Here is a 24,910-nt window from a genome sequence, read left to right on the forward strand (position 1 = left end):
TTTGCAGGAATAACAATAAAGGAAAACAAACAAAAACCAGCAGAACATGCATGCAGCACCACAAAATACACTGTTTGCTACAGATCTGCCTGCAGATGAATATGTGGACGTTGGAAGCCCTTGGTGCTCCAAACAAGCTTCAAGTGTAATAGTACTTACCGCTTACCTGTAGCTCCCTAGTATTTGTTTTCAGCTGGTCTGTAGCACAGACAAAGCGTGTTCTCATCTGTCTGCATAAGACTGCATGAATGAATGCCCAGAGGGATGGCAGTAAGAGGCAGAATAGGAAAAAGAGCAAAACCAGGAAGGAAGAGAATGTGCCATACACACTCTGGGAGTAGGAGCAAAGCCGAGCGCAAACTCAGTAGCGTACTCTTCTGACACTGCCTGCAGCCTCAATTACTAAAAAACCCAAAAATTCAGTGATCGACAAACTCTAATTTACTGTTAATCCTGTATTTTTTCTTCTCAATCTAAACTACAATGCAGCTTTACAATTGCCTTTTTTTTTTTTGTGGTCGTACAATACCAAAAACTTTGAATTCCAAGCACCAAGAGGGAATATTCACTTTCCAACAAAACTATCAAAGCAAAGAGCCACCCTGCCCCTATACACACTGGAATAAAAGGGCACACTTACTACAGTTTAAAAATACTTTCTCTTGCCCCTAGTTGCAAACCACACATCTACCTCAACTTGCTGCAATAACTGTCAAGTGTGTAAGAACATTACCCGAGAGGGTCAACTTCCTTTTATTTTCACTAGACTAATTGCTATTCTATATTATTGACTCTCAAATTATCCAGATTTTTTTTCACATTAATAATATTACACACATTTCTGAAAAGATAATTTTTTGGGATGTGTGTATGACAGTGCACGTGCACCTGTGAGTGTTCTAACAGGCTGTTAGGACAAGCTGTTGCTGCATTAATAAAAAGCAATTTTAATAGCTTCATGTGAAAAATGGATTATGGAATTGTCTTAAGTTCATAACACTTAATGCTACTGGACTTGAATTCCGAAATATATTAATAAATAAATAGAAATTAAATATCTGAGTCTAACGGAAAACTTGAACCTGATAGCCACTAGGCTTTTCAAGCTATGCAAATGAAATTAGTTCTATGGCTGAATATTCCTTCATGAGGTTAAAATGATGAGTCAGCCTTTTGGTCAAAGACAAACGTTCATTCACTCGGCTGTATAACTACTGGAACTTCTACCAAACAAAATGACGGTGAAAGATTCAGATTGCTCAACAGTTCGTCCCTTACTGAATGATTAAAAGGCATAAATCCTGAAAATGAGTGCAAAACCAAAATTAAAGGATTTTATAAGCATCAATATGTAAAGAAAGAAAATGAGGCTGGTAGAAGAAATCTGATCTTATTGCCTGGCAATAGGAAGAAAAGAGTTAGTTAAGGTTTTATGCATTTTCAGAATGCCTGTTATTTCCTTTTTCATATGTATTTGAGTTGACATAGATGCAACATATACGATTTACATGCATATCTCGAATCTCATTATTTTTGACTTTTTCCTCACTATTTTATCTTTCCCACAATTGCAAACATGTTTCAGAGTTAATCCCAAGAAAAAAATGCTGTACTTAATTTTCAAGAAGAAAGTAATTGCTGTTTCTGGAAAACAATTACAAAAGCTCAGTACAAAAAGTACAAGGTCAATATACATTTTCTCCAAAAAAAACAAACAAGAAAAAGTGCAGTTTTACTCATCTTTGGACTTACTACAGATTTATTCATGTTAGCAAGTATTTAGGCCCCTTCAGTGCAGTGTCTTATACTGAAAACCAATAACCTGCAACTAAGAGCAAATGGTTGTCTCTTCATGACACACTTTTTCTAACGTTTACAGAAAACTGGGCAAACTTTAAGATGATTATTCAGTAGGACTCTAAGATCTCACTAAATCACTTCTGTGGCACAGCAGAATGGCAGTCACAGCAACCTGATACTTCTCAGATACTACTTAGAGTAGTTTCGTAATACAAAGCTAATTCCTTTTATTTCTCAGCGCTCTGCCCAGCCAAAGTGTCGTGTATAACCAGCCAAGCTCTTGGCAGTAACGAAGAGGAAATCACCACGTAGATTCACTGTACCCTCAATGCCCCAATGATATGTAACTGTGTGCCCTCCTGAGAGCACCATGGGTCAACTCAGAAGAGTAAGGACTATCAACTTGCTTTTTAAGTAACTCTTACTCAGAAGGTCCCGAAATTTACACAGAGATAGGATATCTGCTCTTATTTTAAGAAACAATTAACAGAGGTTCACTGAAGTAAGCCTTGAAAACATTTCCTGCAAACTCATAGATATTTTATAAGGGATGCATAAGCACTGTGATGGTCACTTTAATGCCATCAAGATTGAGACAGTAACGAAGTAAGTGGATTGAGGTCATTGAGCAAATCATGTCAGAAGTAAAATTGCTGAAGTCCAAGGCTCTGTATCTATGCTTTTGGAGCCTGTGCTACCTCACTGGTGGCCCTTCCTGCTCCTGTCTCTTCCTCCGAGACCTCAAATTCTCTCTTCTGTCAGAAAGGCTTTAGCAACTCATTTCAATGGGACTTCAAGAAAAAAAAACCCACATTTTTACTTATGAATGAGAAAGTAACATTTACACAACCAAAAAATTAAGAGAAATTTCAAATAACTAGATTGGTAACCTTCCACATTCCTTTATGACGATAATTCTCATTCACATGGCAGACTACAGTATTTCTGTTAGAAGACAGATGTGCAGTGTACAGTATATACAAGCTTCCTGTAATTTCAACAGTAAGCAGGAGAAATTAAATAACTATTTTTTAACTTTTTTTTTTTTTTAAATTGACTATCATGCTAATACAGAAAACTTCGGAACAATCAAAACTGTTTTAAAAATCAGTCAGGTTAACAGAACAATATAATTCAAATGCTTGATCTCTGGCTACAGCTAAGTATTTAAGTTGTCCAAAATCATGATCAAAGAGAGCAACGTATTCTTATTGGAACTTTGTTGAGAAAGTTCTCTGCAAATGAAGTAAGTATAACCTAAGTTATATTTTGCATTAATGTCTTAGTTTGCTGTATATCCCACGACACATACACGCACACAAAAGGGGCTTGAAAATATTTGGTCTGCAAAAATACAGACAAATCTCAGAAGTTTAATGGTTCATTTTTTTATTCCTTAAAGGAATCTAAAGAGAACAGTGAATTCATTCTGTGTTAGCAATTTAAACGGGGGGACATCTGTGTTACTTTGAATGCTTCTTTATTCACCTGTACTTGTGTGGAACCCTGGCAACACCCTTCATAAAGAAATAAATCGAGAGGGAGATTAAGAACAGTTGGAGTTATTCTGGTAAAGGCAATTTTTTACAATTCTCCCAGGATTCTGATTATTTTAGTAATGATGCTTCCCTCGCCTGCTTCTTAGTCTTTTGCCCTCCTATTTAGCATCTAAACAGCAATTGTGTACAAACTGGTGAGTATTTAAAATAGAAAAACGCTTCCAAGTCTTTAAAATATGCAGCCAATCATTATTTTGGTATTCACTGCAGCTAATCATGATGCATTTATTAATGTGTAAATATCAGACATTTCCTTTGGCATTCCACTCTCCTTTTGCAATTCATTAACATATTGTTATTTTAAAATATTAGTTTCTGAGAAGACACCAGATTTTCATTGGATTGGTCTCTCACACTTGAAAAAGCATTTTTATATTCTGAAAGCATCAAAACAGCAGAATCTCGAGGCAGATACTAAGTGGGATTCACTGAAACACAATGTTAGTTCTAATGGATGGATGATTGTGTTTGGTCTTTTGAAACTTTGAAGTATAGGTAAGTCTTGATCACACAAATTAATAAATCCTAAAGCTGGAGTTAACAATAACCATTACACCCAAATTCTGCAGCTTAGCCCAGCCAATTTTTCAAAAGGTCAGGTTGTGAACTGGAGAAGATCAGGGAGGTCCACCGCATAGCTTTGTTGCCAGGCATCTCTCGTCTGGATTGTTGCAGGCATTTATTAGTATTCGTCAGCAGACTCAACAAAGCAAACAAGAAATTCAAGCACGAATAATAAAATGAAATGCTGCTATATAACCCTTTGTCATTCAGCAAATATGGGACTTTTTAGCTACATTGTTCCTAAACCTGGGTTACTACTTTAATTTTTCTCCACAGTGCTGACTGAATGAGTATGCATGTGTGTTAAATGCAGAGCTCCCTTAACAACTGCAGGACTGCCATTTAATCTGTTGGTAGATGGACCATTTCCTGTGGGAACTCTAGCTATGATTTCCAGATCCACCAAATAAATCTCAGATTAAGATTCCAAATGAAACCTGCCTTTGGCAGATAAAAAATGTCAAGATGGATATAAACAGTAAAATTATAAATTATCTAGGTGTTGCACGATGACTTGATGTGCGTTTTTTGTTTACACTTTCCCCGATATCACAACTATACAAGGCATTCATCAAATGTCACACTTTCATAATATTGGAGGCATCATTAAAACTGTTTGGCTAAGGACCTTGAAGTGTTTAAGCAGTAGCTCAAAAGTATATTTGTGCAAAGTAGAAGAATAAATTTACATATCAGCAGCAGCTCATAAGGGATGGGTAAATATTCTGTTTATCTCTCATTGTAATTCAGGTTAGTTTAAATACAGGGTTTCAGGATATCATTACAGCCTATATGGAGTTATTACATAATTTCCAAACATAGTGTCTGCTAGAGTTTTACTAAGCATGCTGTGTTTATGTTTTCTAAACCAGCTGAAAACAAAGTAAACCCTCCCATCCCATTTTTCTTTTGCTATTGTCATACCAGACAATTGCTTTTCACATATAACCCCTTCCATTATCTAAATCTTAATGATCCAGAACTCCCTTTTATCTAGGCAGGGTCATGTTTCCTGATGCCCATTAATTATAGTGAAAATTCTCTTATCCAAATGTACTCAACCTCCCCTACTGCAAACAAACAACTAAGGTTTTGCTGAATTAGAGTTCTAAACAAAATCCCAGAAAACTACAGCTTTAGAAGTGAAGAAAAATATTGTAATTTTAAGCATCTGACATAAAAGAATGGTCACTCTGCATAAACTGCCATTAAGATACCTTGCCCACACACGCTTTTCTCAGAGTAAATGGTCTACTAAAGATGCAGGTGAACTCTCAGATAAGAGTCTCCAGTGCACTCCCTGGAGAACCTCTTTTTAATAAATGTTTTTGTTACGTCTTTGCTCTGAACTTAAGCTCCATTCTAGTTGTTATTAAAATGGAAGCAATGAAGATTTTTTTAAAGAAGAAAATAACCAAATTCCTCTTGCACTTCTAAAGCTCCTTCTGAAGCACTACATAAAAATTTCTGCGGTAATAAGTGCTGCTCCCCCTGAAGCACATTTCAAGACGTTCTGAAGTTAGCTGCACTCATACTTTAGACACTTGAGCAATTCAAAGTGTAATACTTCATGGTGTGCATTCTCCCCATCTTTAGTGCTTGCAATACTCAGTGCAGATAAGACACTACACGTTTTCAACGTACTGTAAACGGTCTAACAGAATCATATTCACAACACTCCAATGGGTCAGGCAGATAATGGATACTTAATTGTGCTTCTGATGAGGAGTCTTTCTGCAGGCAGCCTGGCCAGGAATAAACTGTATTTAACCATTCCAAATGTACAAGGAAAGAAATGGGATGGAAAAAGGAGACACGAGAATTTATACATGTGAAAGGGTGATGATATTTACAGGAAAGACCAGACAGTATTTGATCATTTTTCAGTTATCACTAGCTACTTTTTATCTTGTAAATTATCACGTGCTATTCCCTCTTTTTCTATGCAAGATGTTTTCTTAATCTTCCATACTTAGTGTTGCTCTACAGCTACTAGCCACTCTTCCTATGTTTGACTCGTGCAAGATCATCCTCTCAGCCTCTCTTCTGCCTCCCACACTGTGCAGAGCAACCTGCAACTACCCCTGCCACTTTGCAAGGGGATCTCTTACAGCTGGCACACAGCGAGTTCGATGCTGAAAGCACAGCACACATGGAAGACACTAATCAATTGCGCCACGTGTGTGAAGAGGACTCTGCCTTTCTGCATATCATATAGATTCTTCTGCATACACACCCATGCAATATCCAAGTCTTTTTTCTTTCCCAGGTAAACAGCATTCCTTATTAGTAAAAGAGGGAAGGAGAGGAAGAATAGGCTCACAGTATCTCCTGTTGAGGCACGTAAAAGAAGAAACAGACTTTAATATGACAAGTACGGTTTATTCTGCCTCCGCTACAGGCTTGGAAGAAGGGCTTCAGATTTATTTTAGAGTGTTTACAGCTGTAACTGGTGTATTCTGGAGAAAGGGGAAGCAGCACCTTTACAATGAGTTACTTTTTGACTAGCTAGAGCGTCAGATGAGAAATCTTTACAACGCCACGTTATTCTCAAAGCATTCTTTACCCCTTCATCTTTGTGTGTGTATGTGTGTTAGCTTATGTGTGTTAAAGTCACACAATAGTGATTCCAGACAAAAAGTCCTTGTAATTACTATTACAAAACCAAACCCACAAAAGAGTATGTTAAAATCATTACACAACTAGAAAAACTTATTACTTCCAATAAGATAGTCTAGAAATGCGTTGAGGAACAGGAGCTTCCTTTCTAGGAATTTAGAAAAAAGAGAAATTATTCATTTTACTTATATGAATATGCATATATGCATGTGACTGTACATTGCCTTAATTACCATGAGTGCAAAAGGGGTGGCTGACAATTAATGGAATTTATAAATGGGAGTAGATAAATGCAACAAAATTTCTAGAGATGTTTTATTTCCTGAATATTATTCACTACACAGCAAAAGAACTTAAAAGTCTTTTTGAGAGCAATACACTGGCATATACACGTCATGACTACGACAATACAAGGAAAGCTATGGCCAGATTCTTCACAGTAAGCACCATGCATTCATGCAAGACCAATGCATGCACAAAGACACAATGCAATTAAGACAACTGTCTACGTGTAAGCTTATCACATGTACATGTGTCTGACCAGCTATATATACATAACTTGTTCATTATGTTTGCATATCCGTTTTCCTCTTCTATTTTCCCTGATGGGAGCGAGACTGGAAAACAACTCTACCACAAGATAAAACACCTGCTTTTCAAATTTCCCTGCACAAGCTGATTCTGTTGTTCTGTTCCAATCTACATTTTCACATCTCTTTAAAGCTAGAGTCCCCTCTGAACTTGCAGAGTTTCCAGACATGCAATTCTAAAGTATTTTTACAAGCCACACAAACATTCTTTTGAAGGGTAACAATTTACAGCATCTATAAGAATCATAACTAAGAGCTGACTTCAAATTCTTACAGGTGAAATCGGTTCTTTGACCTGCATTTTCATATGTGCTTTAAGTCATGGTTTAGAAATATATATATATGTACGTATTTCTATGTTTGAACAGTATAACAACCACCTTTTAAGAAAGTAAACCACTTTGCCATTAAAAATAATCAACCTATTACCTTGTTTTAGGAAATTCCAAACAAAAATTATACAATGCTTTTCATTTTGGAGTCAGAAAAATTATAATTTTGTCTTCAAAACAGACCAAACAGTACTAGATATTCTAGGACAACCTAATTTCTGCCCTGTCCTTGAAAAATTATAGATACTCAGAACTATGACACAAGCAAAAACATTGCAGTAGTGAAAGACTATACAATACAGAACAAGTATAGCTGCACCCATTCAAACGCAGTACATGATACGAGTCAAATGAGACACAAATTTAACTCCGGTATTTGCACACTCGCCCCTTTCCTATCCTGCAAACTCTTTTGGAAAATTGACATATCAAGTCCTGAATGTATATGCAAGTATGAAAAGCACCCAATTTCAGGTTCCCTCATGTGTTTTCACAGTGTGTTGGTGCAATTTTTGTCAAGCATGGAAACCCTGCTAAAGTAACAACTCCACCTAGGTGCAATGTGCTTCCCCCTCCTGCCACGATAATGCAAAGATATGCGTCTATTTGCCAACATAAGTTTATTTTTATAATGGACTACCATCCTAGGCTTTCTAGGTTGGATCCTGAATATTTTTCATTTGCAAATTACAGTCTTCACTGGCCTGCTGCCAATGCTCCTGATATATTTTCTCAAGTATTCTTAGAGAGAAATGAAAAAGTGACTATCCTCCTATTAAAAACTAGGTGCTGTGGAGATAAGCAGTACATTTAAATTAGATATAAACCCAAAATAATAAGCCTTGCCCACAGACTGTTCTTTAACTCTTCCTAATATATCAGAACAGAGACAGACAAATGTCTTCAACCCACATAGGTATATTATATTCCAAACAACATGGAAAGTTATAAAGAAAATCTCAACTATCAAATACTTCAGATATACGTTTCTTAAAGACTACCTCTCTTTCAAGTACTTCATTTTATAACATCTATTAACAGGTTACATATTATCCTGCATAATTGCCATAAATCTACCACTTCTCTGTACCTAACATTTTTGCCCCCCCCCCCCCCTTTTTTTTTTTATATTCTCATTGCTTGACTGAATTTTCATCCAGTCAGCTGAATTTAATCTGACAAGCTTTACCATCCTAATTTTTTGACCAATAATTTAATCTTCAACATTTCAGTATGTTATTAAAAAAATAATTTTGAATAAATCATTATATTCTAAAAAACAGCGTTTAAACTTCCAAGTTACAAGCAATAAACAACCAGATACAGTATAGTACCAGTCACAAAAAGGAAAGATATCACAGATGACAAAGCAAGCAGGACACAAAATGGTACACATTTCAATAGAAGATTAAAAGTTGCTTTGATTTAGTAGTTCAATGAGAAAACGCACCAGAATGTCTACTAAGGGTACATATTGAACATTGCGTTGCTATAATTTATTTATTATCCTTAGGATAAGAAAATGTAATTTAATTGTTAATACCCAAATAAAATTCTAAGAAAAAAAAAATCCTCATCCAAAGCAGTATGATGACATGAGATTAATCCCTTTTTTTAACTTCCCTAGGAGTAAAAGCGTAAAGAATTACATGACTTATCAATGAATAAAAAAAAAAAAGTATATCAATTTTACTTTTGTATATATAACAACTTCTATTGGATACACAAATACGTAAGTGTTAGCCTGGAAAAAATGTCTTTCTAAACAGCACAAAATACTAACTTAATGCATCAGAAAAACAATACACATGAAACTTGGTAAATACCCGTTTTTTAAAGTATCTGTGAGCAGCAGAAGAATGCCATTCTTGCAATTAGACAGAAAACATTTCACAGAGAACCACTTTATGGGATTCACTTGCCTACTTTGGAAAGTTAACCTTTTGAACCATTCTTAGGGTATGCTGACCCCTAAAGGTCTAAAAATACTAAATCTGATTAAGCCATTACACATTTAAAGTACAAATTGTCAGAATACAATTCTCTGCTAAGTTATTCCACCACGACTATTTTTGTTTTCAGAGTATATGATTCAAAAACTTTTTTAACTTCACTCACTAATAGCTCAAAATTCCATGAACTAAAATGGGTTTACAAGTAGTTTATTTTACACAATAATCTAGATAGAAATTCCTTTACATATGTAAGAAATACTCCCAAGCGGGAGTATTTCTTCTTTCTTCTAAACAACAGACTCTTCGTGAGAGACTTGACATTTATTATCTTTTGAGAAAGAACACATAGTATAAAATTTAAAAAAGGGGAAATACGCAAGATGCTATCAGGCTCTGATATAGGAGGCATCTTTGATGTTGACACACCTATTCTATTTTTTTTTTTTTTTTAACCTACACACAGCCCCTTACTGGAAAAAATCCACCCTTTTATGATGTACTGAAGGTATCCTTCCTGTGTCTTTCCCTTTGTTCAATCCACACGTTATTATCTAGTCACAAGCCACTGTCTGACAATTCTCTTCTGTAACGTCATTCAGTCACCTGGTGTGCTCTCAAACTCAGTGTCCCTCTCCCCCACCACCACTTTTTTTTTTTGTTTAAGTTTCTGCCATGAAACATAGAAGAATGTATCTGAGAGCAAAATTTTGGTCATCCAAATACAAAAAGATCCTTCCATCCTGATGGAGATGAAAATTCCATGAACCATGAAGTTCCAAGTTAACCAAGGCTCCCTTTACATCCAAGCCTACCTTACTGTCTATATTCAATTGAGGCAATAACAAGAAACTCATTAATATTACAACATGGCTTAATCATACTCTGGCCAGGCATGAGTAGCCAAGAAAGTCACTTTAAGACAGACTTCAGATTTGTTGTTAACTCATTAAAAAAAAAAAAAAAGTTGGAAAGTGCAAGGTATAGACAAAGAATTAAAATAAGACTTCTCAAAGTTATAGAAAAGCATTTCAATAAACCAGAAAATAAAAATAAAGCCGAAGATTTACATTCCTGTAGCTGCTCTCCTCTTACCCCAAATACTTTTAAGAGGCAGTGTGTGGTTGTGGGTTTTTTGGTTCTTTTTTTTTTTTTCTTTTCTGCCAAAGCCAGTCATGGATCGGCAAGAACAAATGCATTCCAGTCACTGCCTAGCACTGGTACAACACCTGAGGTTCCTTATTAATATCTTAAAAGTCCTTACCTTTTGACCAGTTCTCCATTTGTTCTTCCGAACTTGTTTGATCTGGCACTGACTCCAGCTTTTGCTTGAAGATTTTAGAGCTAAAATAAAGCAAACTCTAGATAAATAAACTTGAAACAATACATTGTAACACACCTATACTTTGCCTTCATTTGACACAAAATTTGCAATGATTTAGAAATATTTATAACAGGTCAATAAAGTATGTGTACTTTAACAGTCAGCGCTAAATTATATTTCTCAGTAAAACATTTTTTCTTCACACATCTAATTTTTACAATGGTTTCGTCCAGATTTCTGTTGTGTGTAACACCTTTGTTGAAAAATTTATTAGCTTGTCTTCTTGTTCTAGAGTCTGGTCGTGGAAGTACATGCTACTGAGCACAGCCCAAATCACACTGAGTGGTCCCGCTAGAGGCAATGAGACTGCTCACTTCGGTAATTATTACAAATGCTGGTATGCGCTTTACTTTATAACATTCTTTCTCCTACAAAACATCAGTAAAGTGGCCCATGATGACTCCAACTCTGAAACTGCAGGTTTTTCTAAACAGCTAAATAATCCATCCTAATATTTGCATACATATTGCTTTAGACTATATGGCTAATTAGACAGTTGCAGTATTTCATATAATCAAAGATCTTCTAGAAACAGCTCTCAATACTCAAAAATAAGACCTACAGTAAAATGTTATGCTTATCAGGTAACGTTCTGAGTGTTAAAGTATATGTTCTCTTATATGTTAAAAATTCAACTATATTCTATATGTGAAGGAAATCTAAATAAATTTGCAATCTTGCTAATATAGTAAGCTTACCACAAATTTTATTATGTACTCAAGCACTTATTTTAAAATGTACTGTACAAAGGACAATTTTTCATCTTTAACTACGTATTTGTGCTTATTTTCTATGTTTTCCCTGCTATATTTTTTCTATAGAAACATATGCCTTGAAGAGGCAGTGGCTGGATCATGAAAATACCCAGAGAGTTGTCATTGTGCTAATAAATGTACGAGTTAAAAGAGATATATAAAAAAAAATTAAGTACTTATTTTAAAATTCAAGCATATTATACCAAGACATATGTTCTAACTAATAAAGCAGCAGAAGAAATTCTTTTCCTATACAACACCAAGAAGGCTGATGTTTTCATTTTTATCTTTGAAATGACAAAAAATTATAACTGTGCAAACACTTAAGATTCCACATTAGCATTCAAAGAAATACGTATTTAACTAGTATTTGTTGTTAACTATAATAATCCATAATAAAAAAAATAGTGCATGATTTGATGTGCTTAGGTCTTAACAAACAATAACAACTTCACCTCATATCGCAGAACACTGAGCTCCTTACAAGAGTCCCTCAAATGAAGCTGTACGCTTCTTTTTCAATTCTGTGTAACTGTGTTGATTTGGAGTTGGCAATCTTTTCCTAAGTTCCTCATTTACTTTTGGATTAGCTGAAAATATAGAAGGTTATTAATATCAAGAAATAGGTTTCTGTCAATGAAGCCATTTCCCTACATATTGCACAAAAAGGTTCATAATAACTGCAGTATTTTAATAAGATATTCATATACCAAGACATGAAGAAAATACGGTATTTAATAACCTCTGGAGTATTTTAAAACATGTCTTAGGGCCTTAATGTGCCTAGTAATATACTATTTAAAACCATAATTTTATCCCTCCACAATATACAGTCATTCTTCCTCGCCATTTACCCAGCTAATGAATGCCAGCAATTAGTAAAATGTAATCCCATTGCACAATCATTTTAATGCTTTTAGCACTCAGAAAAGTAAACACCAAATTAATACTGCTCAAGCCATATCAGATCCTAGTTGGAAGCAAGCAATTATAGTTCAGCTCCTCAGGTGTAATTAAATGATTGGAATGATTTAGTTCCATAAATGCAAGTTAATTCATAAGCAAGCAACAAATATACTGGGAGTAATTACAAGAAACATTGACAGTCTAAGCAGGGCATGTGCCTGCATGTACCTGAGGTAGGAAAATGCTGCCCTCTCCTGGAAATAATAGACTATGGCACGGGAATAATTGGAGACAGAAGTCAAGAGGCTCATTTGACAGACTTTGCCTTCATAGGTGAAATATGTTCTGCTAATTAATAGGAATTTTCTGGTTTACACAAACGGAAAATAAAAATAGTTGGTATCAGATTAAGGCAACCTAGTGATCGAAGTCAAACAGAAAGGCCTTTTGGGGCTCCCTAAGGTCTGCAGTATACTTTCCCTATTATTAGAAATAAAAACGTTAGTAAATAGAACAAAATATTCCATACACTAAGAATGTAAATCGGTTGTTCTGAACACAAACGCTGCAATAGCTATCTAACTTATGCACAACATTTACATATCATTCAAGATGTACCTTTACAGTAGGTACTTTGAGCATAAGGTATTTTTAGAACCAGAATTTATTGAACCATTATTATTCAGACAGTGTTAAACTTCGCCACATCAACAACAATCAGAAGCTGTCCATGAAGGTCTCCTCAGGAACAGCCATCAGAAAAATTAAATACAATTATTTTAAAGCTTTTCTTTACTTTAATTTGAAGACAAACTTAATAATCAATCTTTCCAATAGTCAAAAGAAATTTAAGCTGAAAATTAAAATAAAGTATATCGGTGGACTGAGACAAAAGTGAAAATGCAAAATGATACTGTAAGCCAAAATCTGGAGTTAAAATATAAATACTGATTTCCTTATTCACTACCTATTTTTTCAACCCGCATTAGTGTTAAGACTACTACTTTAGCATCATGCATAGAAAGCTAAAAAAAAAAATAAATAATTGAAATAATTGTCCTTATTTGTTGACTATAATATGCAATAGTCACGTAAAACTCCCACTAAATATTTAAGTACAAAACTACTTACAAATATGACTATAAATTAACCAGCATCTTCCTACTAATGAAGAAATTCCAAATCTACTTTTTTTGCCCACTACAGAAGTAACAAATGCTTCCCAGTTCTGCATATAGCAGGATGGGAGAAAACTCATACGCTGTGGTCAGTATATGACTATTTTCCACACACAGAAATTGACCGTAAGAAAGCTCAATTCCAAAGCACTCCTTCACTGTAAAAGCCTGAAATTGTTCTTTACCAATAGTGCTTTGGCATCAAAATATTTCTTTGTTCCAGATCTCTGTGTATTTCAAAACAAACCCAAGCTGTACACAAATACCTTCACTATTACTTTACCTATTGCGGAAATGAAATAGATTATTTTAAGAAGTTGCATTATTAAAAGTTTAAAATGTACAGCACATTTGCTTTGCCCTTTGGTGTCACAGTCCTATTTTTCTATTCAAATCTTGTACACTGTAAGTTAATTGCTTTTGGAAACTACTTATTATTCATGTAAAAATTAATGTGCCAATGTGTTTAAATCCTTTTAAATGACCATTCATGCATCTTTCTTCTTTAAGTACCAATGAAATCTGTCAAAGACATCAATGCAAGATGGTCTTAGAGAAAGTTCTAATAAAGATTTTTTCTGCTAACATAAGATTTTCATTTTCGTCAACTTTACTTAAATTCCATTAATTTTTTAAGCTGCTTTTAATAAATTCACAAGTAAAAAATTTTAGGCTCCATAGTCTGTCATTTGTGTTCCAGCTGACTTTATGAATATTAATAACAGTGTTATCCTGATTAAATAGGCTTCATATAAAATCCCTGTGAATCCTATAGCTCAGACATCTCATTTTTCCAACTCTTTATGAATTTGGATTCAGACATTAAACTGGAAAAAACCTCTAAAAAACAGATTCAATGGTACATTCGTGTACCCTTAAGCAAAAAATTAGATGTTCTAATGATTCAAATAATTAAAATTGATAGGACCACATATTGAGATTTCAGGCTTTCTGTAAACATGCAACATATTTTAACTCTAATGAAAACGTCAACACTTCACAGAACAAAGGATTAAGAATCTATTATAAAATAATAATAATGTCTATCCTTATCCTTACCTTAAACAACAGATGATATGATCTTAACTCTTCATATATGGACTGCTGATTTGCAGAAGTATTTCCCAAAGAGAAAGAAATTAGTGGATGCTTAATTACATAAGCATACACATGTGAAAAACAATATTAACTTTTAATTGGTTTATACTTCAGCAAAACCAACCTTTTTCTAAAGAATGTCAAATCGAAGCACACAGGAAATTTTAACATTATCCTATGAGACTCATCCAGTTTCAAACTGTCAACTTCTTCCCATGCTTATATGTTTGAATTATTTACACCTATGACAGATTAAAACGGAAAACTAAGCTCACTGCACTGCCTTCACTTTTTCTTTTTTTTTTTAATATAGTGCTAAGTAAAATTACTATTTCCTCATTCATTCAGGGATATTTTCTGTAAACATGGCCATCAAAATATTTTGCCTTCCAGTATCTGGAAATATGAATGGATTTTAGAAGAAAAAAAACCCACCTAAACAAAATAATGGCAAGTTCAAAAGGATGGCATTCCAGTCCCGGTTCTAATTACTTATCAATACAAACTTTTAATAGGACTTAAATAAAAACAAAAAGCATATAAAAATAACATACATCTGCATAGCATAGGTAGAAAGCATATAGTGATTTACTTGTGCAGTTCTGAATAGCTTTTATTACAGCTGTGGCAGCATTCCCCCTTTTAGAGGAAAAGGCCTCTGGAATCTCTGCAGAATACATATTGCACAAGGGAGCACCTCACAATAAAACCAACTACCAACCATCTGCAAAGTGATGTTCACCCAAGGTATTTAGATTAGTGACAGGCTACTGTAGCTGCCAGCACTTTCCCTCCCTGGGCAGGAGATCAGGAAGTCCATCTTCTAAGCTGGAGTTCAGTTACTGACTCCCCCTCCCCAGGAACAGAAAAGCTGTTGAGACCCTTCCATACCGAGCCCTGATGATTGCAAACCCTTGTTCCTTGGTCTTGCCTTGACAGGTTTTGAAGACAACTTCTGGATCACAGCCTTAGCCACTGTGACAGGAAGCACACACTTGCTGGTGTCGATCGAATTCACCTCTTCTTCACAAAAAGTGAAGGCTACCCTGCCTGCTCTGCCTCTGGTGGAACAAGACACCAGTTCCCACCACCCCTTGGAATGGCACCGAGCCAGTCTTTGTCCACCTTAACGATGCAGTTGACAGTTGCCACTGACAGTGCAGGGACGGAGCTATGTAAGGGAGGGAACATCATATACTTTATGGATAGGGAAATAAAGAATGAATTTTAGTATTATTTTCATAAGATTAATTAGATTACCAGGATCTCCTAAAATATCCTGAAACGTTTTGCCTCAGGCCAAGCTAAACTAAAAACCTTAATTTAGGAAGGTACACTACATAAAAACCAGTTACCTTCTACAAGCATTTCCCTAGGGAACAAACAGACAGTTTTCTTAGCCAGGTGGATGCCAAGTTTTGATTCAATGACATACTCCTCCACAAAAAAAGTCACATTTCCTCACTACTTTAAGAAACTTTACGGCAAATCAGAAGTCTAAGACAACCCAAAATAAGTTAAAATTAGCTTTGGGCAGTTATAAAAATACTAGTCAAAGAATAACTGAAATATTCCACCTTTGACAAATATTTGGAGGGGCTAACACATGTCTGTTGGATACTTGAAAGCTGTGAAATGAGACATACTTTGATATTTGATTACAGTTACTTTTTTTATTGTATTCCATAACTTTTATGTGCTTTTAAACACAAGTAGTTCATGCAAAATATTCTGTTTCTTTTTAAAAGAATGTAAAACACAGGCAAGCAGATTAACCCTGTAAGTAGAAGAATGTAGCATGAGTAGTACTTCAAATTTAAAACTCTACCCTGCTACAAAGACATCAAGATTTTGGTTTATAGAAGTAATTGCATTATCTGGAATCTCAATAAAAGCATTTTCCCAGAGGGCAGTCATGTAGTAATCCCTGGCTTTTCTCCCCTACTGTTTCTTGGCCCAAAATGAGATGAGACATTTGCAGTTGGTTCCAACTAACCTGCGTAAATCAGAAAAACATGGAGAACCAGGGCTCGGCTATTTTTACTGTGTTGCTGCGGCAGCTTCTTCACATTCTCATTAAAGAATTTGCATTTGGTGCTTTTTAATGATGGAGTACACTAAGCCAAAGAGCGCTTATTCTTTATGTCATACTTTTGACAAAGGGAAGAGAGAAGACATACAAATGCAGTTTCAACTGGTTTACAATAGGTTATACCTATTCCTGAATCAAATTTAATTGGATAAAGGACACGTACTTTTCTCTTTATTTTTTCTCCCTGATTTCTGCTATTAGCTCAGAGTCTCAAGGCTCAATTTTCTCTTTGCACATACCAGGAAGTGTTTTACGTGCATATTGGTTCACCAACAGCCCCTCTCTTCTCTCCTCTGTTATATTCTCTCTCGCCCATTAACAACCAAAATAACAATCTTTGTATCTTATTTACTAAACAATCTTGAGCTTGCTCTGTCTTCTTTCCCACTTTTTAGCTGTCCTTTGTCCTCCCTTTCTTTTCTTTTTCTTTAGTTTTGTCTTCTCTTTGACAATACACGCCTTTTCCTTCTCCCCCTGCCTGCCACCTCTTTGAAATGTAAAGAAAACTGCAGAGGATCTTATCAAAGACTATGTCTCCTTTTTTCCCCCAGCTTTTCTCATCTTGGTGTACTTTCTGTGAAGCAGCTTTCTTCTGTGACACCTCCATTAGCATTATTTTCACTCTAATAATGAAACTATGATATGCCTTGGTCAAGTGTAGAATAGCCAATTTATTTATCTATCTCATTTAGCTAACACTTCACTGGTCTTATAACTCAATTATTAGATATCACGTAGGCAGCCAGATCTCCATTTCTAAACAGTTTACATCCAGATTGTGATTTCCATAGCCTTTAAGGGTAGGATATATACATGCATTTTAGGCTGGCTGTTGTCTTATCTAGAGCCAAAAGAATATTTAGTAGACTATTTTAGTAGAATCAGCACTACATCCCCATGCCGGTGAGGTCTAGCTGCACATGACACTCTATTGACAGGATCATAGCCAGCGGACAAAGGGAAATGATTAATCCCCTCTAATTGGCAGTTGTGAGACCACATCTGAAATGCTGTATCCAGTCTGACCCTCTCATGGATGTCCTGAAGCAAGGCCAGCAGAAAGCCGTCAAGACGATTAGGGATGTGCTGCACATGACTTATGAGGAACTCAAATGAGTTGAGTTAGTTGGTTTTAAGGAAAGAAGGCTAAAGGGGGATTTTTATTGGATTTTACCTGCCTTGTGAGCGAATATACAGAAGACAGAGACAGATTCTTCTCTTGGAGACAAGTTGTAACACAGATAACTCAGAGTTATGGGTAAGAGATTTTTCACAGCGAGGGAGGTCAAACACCAGAACACGTTGCTCGGAGACGTTGTAGAATCTCCACTGCTGGAGATGTTGAAAACCCATCTGGATATAGCAACCTGATCTAACTTAGGAGATCACCCCATTCTGAGCAGAGGTGTGAACTGGATGATATTCACAGGTCACCTCCTGACTACCTATTTAATTATTCTAAGGATTGCAATAAAACAAACCCACCAGAACTAGTATTCTTATTATACACTAAAATCTGGGTTGCTTTCTGCTTTACAAGGTAGGACAGTAGAGCAGGGGGAATAAAAAAAAAAAAAAAAAAAGGCAAAAAAAAGCCAGCAGTGAAGCTCAACTGAAGACATCCACTTGGCAAAGAGGCAGAATGCCAACCGGGAGGAAACAGTGCACCAGTAGCATCTTCACCAGCAGCATTTTGAGGACTACTTGCCTCGAGAACCCCATTTCATCCAGTTTGCTACATGACTGGATGATGTGGTGTTAGACCAAATGTCAAATGCTAGTTTGCACACCATCCTTCAATAAACAAAAACTGGACTACTGATACAGATATTTCTGAAAGCACTTGCCTCAAGCTCCACAAAATACACCTCCACACCCCAAACTTAAGAAAAAGTCACTGTGACTAAAGAGCTACAAAGCTAACTATGGAAATGATTAAAGAAACAGAGAACTTATGTTTGCAAAATTCATTGTCTACTATATTCACTATCTTGAAATTCCCAAATCATAATTTTTTCTATCACAGAAGTAAGTTGCTAGTCTAGATTTTACCACAAAAGCAAAAATGAAGTCACAGAACATTATATGCCCATAAAAATGAGAAGCGGTAACTTAGTGACAGATTCATAAACCACTAGTATAAGTAATAGCATTAAGCAGAAATGATATTTCTCCTGCCAAAAGCATTCCAATTTAATTGTTCTGCTGCCTTCACAGAAAGAAGATTGAACATGGACTTAGTGAAGAAAATGAGGCAACAAACCCCACTGAAGCAGAGAAACTCAGTTTATCCAGCCAACTTACATTTCTCAAAGTACCTTCAAATAGCACCATTTTTCCTGACAGCAAACTTTCTAAAAATAAAAAGCATAAAGACTACAAACAGTGTGGATATTGGAGCCTGACCAAGAACTATCACGAGCGCTGAACATGCAGAGGCCTGTCAGAAACGTGCCAACCTTTCAAGACTCAGTCCTGTGCGTGGGGACCGAGAGGGGCCCATTGGTCTCTCGCAGGGAAACACAGTCGCACTGGTTACGTATTTGTCAGACTGTTTCGAACAGCATGAAAACACAAATGTACCTTTACTGCTGTTGTAAACCAACATATCCAGCACACTGGATCTACCCCAAATTATTTACGCACTCAAATTCAACAGCATACATTTGAGCTGCTGAAGAGAATCGCGTCACCTGAAATTTCACAAGCTAAAAAGAGCAGAGAAATAAAACCACACCGATTCCAGATCAGCCAGTTTTGTTCTTTTTAAGAGAATTAACTAAGCTGTCATTTGCTTAGATCACTATCTGAAGAGAAAGCTATCCTGTAACTGAAAGCATAATTGCTCCATAAACTACGCTTGCACAGCACTAAAAGCACTGGAACATATAGCGTTGCTCAGGTGTGAACACAAACATACTTTTGACTCAATAAACATAGTCTCTCCCCAACTTGTGATTTTTTTTTTTTTTAAATCTAGCAACTGGATCCAGTACATAGTGCCTTTTCTTCCTTATAAATGAGAAGTGGAGGGAGTTACAGGGGAACGGCACACTCCAGGACATGTGTGCTACGCTCTTAACAACACTTCAGAGCATATTCAGCACCTATGCATTGGCTGTGTGCTTTACAACATGCTCAACATGTATGATATATAACATGCCCTATTATGTACTGTTGCTTATTTAGTATGATTAGCAGGCTAGTGTTTTTAGAAACTTAATGCAGATGCTTCTCTCAAACTTAATACAATATCAAAGAAACCTGAAAGCCAGTGCCATTTAAAATAGCAAGCTGCACATCCAGAAATGGTCTTGGACCGTCAGAGAAGAATCAGATATTCTGAGTTGGGCCAGAACTCAATAAGAACTGGAGAACAGTCAGTGAAATTAAGTCTGTTGAGAATGGCCAGAATTTAAAAGGAAGCTAAAAATCGAAGAGGCTAAACCTGCAAACATTCAGCACCACGGAGTTGTTGCACTGCTTCCTTTTCTTGCACCAAAGGAAGGTACAAGGTTAAAGGGGAGTTGCCATTGACTCCAAATCAGTGCCAGGCAGAGGTATTAGCTAACGAAGTTTAGATCATCAGTCACATTATCACAGACATTTCTGACAGATCCATCTCCCTGCGAAATTTTAAGAAAGCAATGCAAAACATGACCATATACTGGCTTCCCAATGAAACTACTGCAATATTTTTGTTTACATCTGGGAAAACAATGTATTTATCCTTAAACCCTAGTTAGGAATATACCCAAAACCTTCTCTCAGCTGAAACTTACCAAAAAAAGTCACCTTCACCCAGTAGGAAGGAAATGAGTATTGTGGAAAAAGAAAAATCTCCATCTAAAATGGTCACATTACAAACAGTGGAAAACTCAAACAAAATGCAGAGGTGCAGGACAACTTTAAGCACAGGCAGAGCTAAGAGATAGCCTGTAATGAAAGCTCTGATATTTCTGTTCTTGTCCAGCCAACGAAATAGTTGAGCTTTTTTTTTGAAATACACATTTGAATAAATTGTTCTCGTTCCTCAATCTTGTCATCATTTATAATGATCCACAACACAAGGAATAAAGAAGCCGGACAGGCTTACTTTTAAAAAGACGTTTCTTGACTGGGTTTTGAAGAAAGATCATTTAAAACCCTTTGTAAGCACATTATTCAGCCAAAAACACAGAAGTAATTTACAGTGAAGAACCCTTAAAGAATTCCTCTGAGAACATAAACTACAAAGAGGTTCATATAAGTTGAGGGTTACACAACTGACAGAAAAAAGTTCTTATTAGGTGTTCTAAGCCCTAAAATCAGATTCTTTACACACAGACAAATGGAAAAAAAAAATCCTGGAAAAATTCAAGACCTAGGATTATCTAGCCAGTTTCAGCAAGATTATTCTCTTCAGTTTTTTTGTAAAAAGAAACAGATGGATGTTCTCTTCTTTCTTGCAACCTCATCACAAATTTCGGTATCTTGCATTCATTATTCCTTGATTCATCAAGCTACATTAATGTTTTCATTGCCAAAACACTTGACACCAGAGGTGAAAAGAAGAAATTATGTGAGGTTGCAAAGAGCTGAGACAGCAGCTGAATCTTGGCCCCACACCAGTTATTCCTGGGCGGAGCAAAGAATTTCTAAATCCACTTACTAGACGAAGGAGGCAAAATTCTTCTTTGGCACTTCTGAAACCCAGGCTTATTTTGATGACTGCTTTCTCTTGCACATAATTGTGCTGAACAGTTTGAGGCTTGTTTGCCAGATATTCTGGGCATTACAAATTGCACTGCTTGGCATCACTAGAAAGTAAAAATTAAAAAAAAAAATAATCAAGACTTTATAGCTACAGAGGCATAGCTAACACACAAGATTAAGAAAAGGGCAAATCTGGCCAACAGTTCAAATACTCAGAACAACTCTCAGACATTGTCAAGCTGCAAGACTTGTAGACTCCAGAGTCTTACCTCCGCTTTCATGTTGAAGGAGCACCTGACTAAGTTAGGTATGTGCACTAGGATGGCTTCTTTGCCTAATCATTACACTAGAAAAAAAAACTCCTAAATAGCTTCCTATTTCATAGTCAAACTGGGAGGAAAGAAGGGAGAAAGTCCTCTGGAATACTTCTTAAAACACATTATGAATAAAGACAACTTTGGTTTAGTGTTGTGTTTTTGCAACATCTTGCTGTCAAAGGCAAATCTTACCATGTTCAGACTTTAATGTTAAAAAAGGCATCATTTTTCTGATAAAGTTATGCCACTTTGACACTGCTTTCATAGTGGTCTTCAATATTCTTCTTTAAATGTCTTCAAGACTTTAAAGCCACAACATCTCAAAAACTATTTCCATTTGGAAAAAGTTATGTTTTTACATAAGTAAGTCACAGCCCTCTTGTGTTTTCTTCTTATCTAAAGGAAGTATTTCACTGTACTCAGTTCTTCAGCTGGATTGTGCATTTGCCAAGCAGACTGGTTTGGGAAAAGAGCTACAAAGTTGTTGCAGTTTTTGCCACAACTTAGCTTATTACAATGTGTTGTTCCTGCTTGAGAAGGGTTAAGTGAGTTTAATTTACTCATCACACTTAACTTCACTGAGGTGTAAGACTAGTTTTTGTTTTTATTGAAGATACTTGTTAAAATAAGCTAAACATAAGGAAAAGGTAGCTTAGTACTTAAAAGTTTTGCACAGTGCTTTCAGGACAGGTTAAAAAAAAAAAAAAAAAACACACCTAGTCTCAGACATCCATTAATAGACACCTCCCTAAAAACCTGTTTCTCAAGATATTTGAGAAGTCCAGAGACCCTACAACTAGCAAAGTCATGCTCCAATCACTATTTCTTTTTAATCAGATGGGATATGGTTTTGTTTCAAAACATTTTAGATAACTTTAGATAATTTTTACAAACTTATCTAGAACTGGCATTTAACATTAGTCTGAATGAATTTCTATAGCAACTGGAATAAAATTTTGCTTTTATTTACAGTATCACATTCTGGTATTAGTAAACAGTGTCACTTTTACATAGAATTGTATTAAATAGCATTACAGTTTAAAAGAAAAGGTCCATTACTGGGTTATTTTATTACATGTGGGATTTTTAAGAACTGCAGATGTACAGATAATTAATTTCCCTGATGTCTCTAATGGACTGAATGGCTGTATTATTGGAAAGAAAGTGTAATGTGTAATACTAAATGGGCTCTCAATAAAGTATCTGGTTTGATTTTATTTTTAATTTTTTTTGGTAACTTTAAGGGTAGATTTGAAATGTTTATATTACACCAAGTAGAAAACAAGCTACTGGGCAGATACAACTGGAAGGGAACCTCAGTATGATAACAGCATATGCTATTTTTAGTAAGTTTTCTCTCATAAGTGTAAGACACTGAATGTTTGCCAAAAGAATTTTACATCCAGGAGGGTTTTTGAAATACGGAAGATACTTTTAAACTATGAAAAGAATTATAATTTTTGCCTAATATTTAGTAACCTTCAGATACTGTAATTCCACTTCAGATCCTGGAAAAACATTCTGGAGACAAATATTAGTCTACCACTGGATAGTGAAGAGGAGGAACAAAATTACATTTCAAGGGGAAACTGTTTTAATTAGAGTTACCTTGTACACCTGCACAGCAGTCACCTTCAGTACAGTGTGAGAAAAAGTGTTACACCCCACAACTGTGTTTATTCTTTCTGCCATCAAATTCTGAGTCCATAAAGCAAGAAGCTGAAGCTTGCTCCCAGGCATATTTATATCTCCCTACATTTATGCCACTGCAGTGCAGAAAACTAACTTGAAACACCCTTAATTGGCTGACTATACATCCTAGGATAAGAGTCTTTTGATATATCCATTGCACCCTAATCCATAACATTTATGACAAAGGAATCCTCCATGGGTGCTCCATTCTTTTATACTGTTGGGGTGCCACGAACAAATTAGGGGGGTGGGTCCACTAGTGCCCTTTCACAGTTGTATCGCATCAGAAACAGCCTCATTATGATCCTGAAAGAAATCCCATTGTATCAGAAAATGGATGGTGAGCCTATTCTCACAGGGAGCTGCATTTCCATATCTGTCCTTCCGCAGCGTAATTGATCTTTGCCATTTGGAAAGAAAGCCCGATCACACAAGAAGCAGACCTCAGTGATCCAATCACCATCCCAGCAAATGAAAGCTGCCGAGCTACAGCCTGCGCAGAAGCTTACCAAGCGCTATACTAGAACTTCATACTTGTTAAACCATTTGGTACACGAGACCCTTTACCTTGAAGCCTACCTAACAAACGAAAGAGCTGATCCTGACCCCGCCGCAGTGGCCCGCCCTTTGCTGAAGCGGAACAAGTTACAAGCTCACAAACTACAACTACTGAAGAAAGCAAAAGACCACTTGTAATCCCAGAGCTTACCTAGAAGACCTGTTCAGCGACACCAGATCAGCACCCTAGGGATGTTGTATCACTACTCATCGCTACTACTCTCTGCCGTGATCTAACTCAGGTTAACAGTAGCAAATTACTGACCTCAGAGACACTGGTATTTTGACAGGAGCCCAGAAAACCTGGAGTCTGTAATAAGCAACAGATGTAGAAATCACTGCTTCTGTATAATAAGGGCAGCTGATCGAGACATGTTTTGGAAGTCAATGCTTCTGAAAAATGTCCAGCTCGACAAAATACCTGTCAGGTCTAGTAACACTTTTTGTGAAGCGGATCTCATGTCTTATTTCTTATCGCTCAAGGACTCAACAGCTCCAATACATTACATCTGGAAAAACCTGTCACTGAACGTTACAGCTTATTTATGAAATATTTGTGGAAAGATGAGTGGCAGTCATTTTGGTTAGCTGCCTACACATTTCAAATTTCAGCTTGCAAATTGGTTACTTAGAGGGTGTCTCCTCCTCCAGTTCAGACTGGCACAGACGGTCAGCTGAGATACCTGAACCTGAGCTACCTCCTTAAAGGATAAAATCATCAACAGCATATGTTCTCTATGAGGACCTAGAATCCATTTTATTGTCCCGCCAAACCTGATAAATAGTTAAATTTCCTTCTAGATAAAATAAGCCTTCCTG

At 36.1% G+C, this 24,910-nt stretch overlaps 1 protein-coding gene across 2 annotated transcripts in view; it reads right to left on the reverse strand.

Annotated features, from left to right (window-relative positions):
• MIPOL1 (mirror-image polydactyly 1) overlaps positions 1-24,910 on the reverse strand; it is a 190,974-nt gene that overhangs the window by 151,211 nt on the left and 14,853 nt on the right. The window contains exons 3-4 of one of the 2 annotated variants that reach the window (XM_063332192.1): positions 12,011-12,145; positions 10,681-10,760 (exon numbers count right to left, since the gene is read on the reverse strand). In XM_063332192.1, coding sequence (XP_063188262.1) covers positions 10,681-10,760; positions 12,011-12,015 — 85 coding nt within the window. In that variant the 5' untranslated portion in view covers positions 12,016-12,145. The remainder of the gene's footprint in view (positions 1-10,680; positions 10,761-12,010; positions 12,146-24,910) is intronic. The other variant, XM_063332191.1, reaches the window with a different exon arrangement.

This window comes from Chroicocephalus ridibundus, chromosome 4 (genome assembly GCF_963924245.1).
Source record: "Chroicocephalus ridibundus chromosome 4, bChrRid1.1, whole genome shotgun sequence".
In the NCBI taxonomy this organism is placed as follows: domain Eukaryota; kingdom Metazoa; phylum Chordata; class Aves; order Charadriiformes; family Laridae; genus Chroicocephalus; species Chroicocephalus ridibundus.